General features: G+C 40.5%; 1 protein-coding gene across 1 annotated transcript; it reads left to right on the top strand.

Moving 5' to 3' along the window:
• The first annotated feature begins 368 nt into the window (after window positions 1–368).
• LOC130744442 (protein FAR-RED IMPAIRED RESPONSE 1-like) lies at window positions 369–1268 on the top strand. Its single transcript, XM_057596628.1, has 2 exons — window positions 369–578; window positions 681–1268. Exons 1-2 carry the CDS (start codon window positions 369–371, stop codon window positions 1266–1268), a joined length of 798 nt encoding a protein of 265 aa, XP_057452611.1.
• The last annotated feature ends 3143 nt before the right edge of the window (window positions 1269–4411 follow it).

Genomic DNA, 4411 nt, shown 5'->3' with positions numbered 1-4411 from the left:
ATACTGTCCTTTAAGGCTATCATATGGAAGGTTCAGAGTCTAATGGGGATGAAACAAAAGTGGCACCTGAGCCAATTTTCGTGGAAAAGGAAAAGGAAGAGGAAGAGGAAGAGGAACACGGTGAATCGGGATGCAATGATGATGATGCAGATTCATATAGTTCAGATGGTGACATCAGGAATATGCTTAGCTTATCAGCTGATGACATATGAGCTTTAAAGTTTTTCTCTGAGCATAATGCATACACATTTTATTGTGCCTATGCGAAGGGAAAGGGATTTGCGGTGAGGAAAGATGCATGTGAACGGGATTGTAATGAAAAGATTGTAAGCAATAGGGAGGGGTTAAGGGATCCAAAGTACTTCACAATGCTGAGGCAAAGAGAACCCAGAGGACTATCTAGCACTAACTGTCGAACAAAGTTCCGGATACGGTACGATCACAAGCGATGCGAATGGCGTGTGGCGTCGTTTGTGGAGAACGAACTCACCCCGTCGATATATGTCCCTTTGATTAATGCTTACCGTACAATTAGTGATGGAGACAAAGCTCAGGCAGATAGTCTTCACGCATATGGTGTAAGACCTCGTCATATCATGGGTTATTTGACGGCACAAAAAGGGGGATATTTTAAATTGGGATTCTTGAAAGAAGATCTTTACAACTACTTCAGTCGCTAGAGACACGAGAGAATCAAAGGTGGGGATGCTCGAGATGCTCTAACTTACCTAACAGCAAAGGCTGGTGCAAATCCCTTGTTCTATTCAAAGTACACCACCTCAGAAGACAACAGATTGAAGAATATTTTTTGGGCAGATGGTGTTAGTCGGGCAGATTACCAATGCTTTGTTGATGTTCTTGCCTTTGACTCTACACACGGCTCCATAAAGTATAAACATCCACTGGTTGTATTTTTTGGAACTAACCATCATGCCCAGACGGTTATATTTGGATGCGCTCTATTGATTGATGAGACTATTGATACATACGTGTGGTTGTTGGAAACTTTCTTGGAAGCAATGAGCGGCAAACAACCTAAATTGGTTATCACCGACGGAGATACTTCTATAAGGGAGGCCATCAGACAAGTATTTTCGGACGCAACACACCGACTATGTGCCTGGCATTTGCCCAAGAATGCAGCTGATCACGTGAAGGACAAGAAGTTTTTGGAGGACTTTAGAAAAGCACTTTATTGGTACTTCACTGTTGATGAATTTGAGGAACACTGGAAGACCATGCTTGCTAAGCACGACCTTCAGCAATAAAAGTGGGTTTTAAGTGTGTATGAGAAGAAGGAAGCGTGGACCTCCGCCTATCTCCGTGATCAGTGTTTTGCTGGAATACGGACAACATCAGTATGTGAAGCTATCAATTCTTGTATCGAGGTCTACGTTAAGAAAAGAAGTAGTCTTGTAGACTTTATGCAAACCATTGAACATGCTTTAAGAGGGTACAAATTTAATGAGTTGCGAGCTGATTACCATAGTATTTACACAAAACCTGTTTTGTCTACCACTCTGTACAAATTTGAAAGTGAAGCTGGAAAACTGTACACGCGTGAAATTTTTAGAGAAGTCCGAAATCAAATTGAGCATGTGGCTCCATTGAATCACGGTGGAATAAAAACGGATGGAGATGAGGTGAGGTAGAAGATGTTCCATTATAGGAGGCCGGAAAGAGTCATTGAAGTAGTCTACAACAAGAAAAGTAATCAGTTTTTCTGTGCATGCCAGCTATTTGAATCCCGTGGAATACCATGTTCACATATTTTCAACTGTATGACATATGAGCGCATGAAAACCATTCCTAACACACTTGTACTTAGCAGGTGGAGACGGTATGCAAAAAGTGAACACATGTCGGTCACTACGTCCGATGAGGTGGACAGTTGTGTAATGAAGACAAGGCGTTTTGGGGCTATAACTGTTGCGTGCAACGGGCTTTCCGTCTTAGTTTCTGAGAATCCTAAGATCTTCACTGATTTGATGAATGATATTTTGAAGCTGACGATGAAGTGTAAGAATAAGTTACTCAAACAAGGCGGTCAAGTCAGCGGGAGCAATGTCGTTCATGATCTCAATGTCATCAAGGGTAATGGTCGCCATCCTGGAATCCCGAAGCCAAAGAAGCCTAAGAAGGGTAAGAAACCAGTAAGGTGTTCAAATTGTCATAAAATTGGGCATAACGCAAGGACTTGTTCTACCATCATTGGTGGTGAAGAGAATGATTTGGAGGGGGACGCGCGATCAACGCTGCAGGATGAGGGCAATGGAATTGACGAGAGCACGGAAAAGCCGTTCGAGCCCATGACAAAGCCTAGTAGCTCCAAAGCTAATGTAATAAACCATTCGGTAGTACATAGATCATTTTTTGTTTGATTTTTTTTTGCTGTTACTTGTGATATTGTTGTTCTTGAACAGGTTGATCCCCAACGAGGTAAAGCCAAGAAACAAAAGACAAATGACTCGTAACTCGATTCAGTTAATGAGAAGGTTGGTCCATATAAATGATGTATAGTTTCTCATGCTTTTTTTGAACTTGGATAATCGTTTCAGTAAAGTGAAAAATGGTGTTGTTCTACTTGTGGATTCAGGAAAACCTAACCCCCGCATCTGTTAAAGATGAAAGTCAGATAGGCTCACGTGCTTTATCCCCACAACATTCAACAATGCAACCGGTGAGTTCTTGACAGTGAATCTCTGACTAGTTTAGAGATATATGCAGTCCACAGATAGGCTGAATTTGTATTTCTTATTCACGAAGCTTTATGCAAGATATTACATTTTTTGGATACAACCATCCTAGCCAACTGCTTCTTGCGGCAGTGGTCATCCTGGAATTGTTTACACGGTCCCTCAGTACGGAACACGACCACCTAACTTAGCTACGGGTATGCCAGCCCAGGTCTCCTTCCAACATGGTTATGGTGCATGGATGCCAGACTCCAACATACAATATTGTTATGGTCAACAAATGAATGTTCGTCCCTACTAGGGCTTGGTTCCGATATTGCCAAAAAACTAATAGGTTTTGTACAAGTTCTACAGTGTTTGTAAAATTTTCTTCACTTGTGGTTGTGACATTATTGATAAGTTACTTAATCGCAGAATCTAACTGCTGGTCAACGTATTCATGGTGGTCAACCTATTCATGCCGATCAACCTATTCATGCCGATCAACCTATTCATAGCCAACGACAAGGCACCCATGGCCAATTTCAACATGAAGCGGCGAAGAAAAAGGGCTGATAAGAAAATGCAATTTGATGATCTAGCCATCGATTGACGAATATCTGTCTAAGGGGAAAACCACCATTAAACTCAAAGTTGTCACTATTCTGCCTGTACAAGGGTTTGGAGATGAAAATTGAACTCTGCATGTATAATGGTTTCGAGATGGAAACTAAACTTTTGAACCTTTCTGTTCCAACGTTTGTTTCTCTACTATATAGTGTATGTGATTTCTATCTTCTCAATATTGTTGCGAGACAAATATCTAATATATGAAAAATCTCCATTTGTTTAATTTTATGTATTATTTAAGTTGAAAAATATATGTAAATGTTGAAAGAAGTTAATTTTGGAGCCTGATCAAGGGTAAAGCCACCCAAGCAACCGTTTTAGGCCTCCAAAATTTTATTTTTTTGTATCAAGTAAAAAAGCCCCATATTTTCTTACTAAGACAAAAAAGGCCCAAAAAAACCAAGCCCAGGACAAAAAACCAATAAAAAAGACCTCATTCTAAAGTTTGGACCGGCCCATTTGGATCAATTCTACACATAACCACAGAACCCATACAAACACATCACAACATAATACTTAGAGTAACAATGTCTGAAAATTATACCGAACAGAGAAAGATTGTTTAAGCCGCTTGAACAAACAAGCTTTCAAGCACACAGTTGTTTAAAATACTAAACCACCATAGGTACAGTAACTATGCTACTCCTTTTTCTTTTGATGGCGGTGAACGGTGCAGTAGACAAGATTATTGGCAGTGCTACATGGTCGGCAATGAATCCTATCCCCAACTTTTAATTTGTGATCCTTCACAAAATCATACCAACGACCTCCAAGATTGCAGGCGCTTGTTTGGTCATTCCTATCCCTCCACTTGAGTTCACAACCGTACCACTTTCCTTGTTCATTAGCCAAAATGATGTGCTCCCATTCTTTCCTCAAGTGTCTACGAACATAACGCGCTGGTACGTGCTGTAAACAAAATTAAGCCTCAAGTTATACTTCACATTCCTCACATTTTAACCGAGAATAATAACATTCTTCACCGCCATGTAATGAAATGAAATGTAACCAAACATTGCATAAAGAAATACGTAATGAGTAGTCACAACTGTCTGGCGTCCAGAAATTGCTGAGGCAGTCATCACCAGATCAAATTCTACAACGGG

The sequence above is a fragment of the Lotus japonicus genome, chromosome 1 (genome assembly GCF_012489685.1).
Source record: "Lotus japonicus ecotype B-129 chromosome 1, LjGifu_v1.2".
Taxonomy (NCBI): Eukaryota; Viridiplantae; Streptophyta; class Magnoliopsida; order Fabales; family Fabaceae; genus Lotus; species Lotus japonicus.
Note: the sequence above shows the minus strand (reverse complement) of the source record. Positions and strands in the feature narration are given on the sequence as shown.

Coding starts and splice junctions, on each gene's coding strand:
- LOC130744442 (XM_057596628.1), top strand. CDS start 369: ATGCTGAGGCAAAGAGAACCCAGAGGACTATCTAGCACTAACTGTCGA. Junction 579..680: donor ATAGTCTTCACGCATATGGT/GTAAGACCTCGT, acceptor TTCAGTCGCTAG/AGACACGAGAGAATCAAAGG.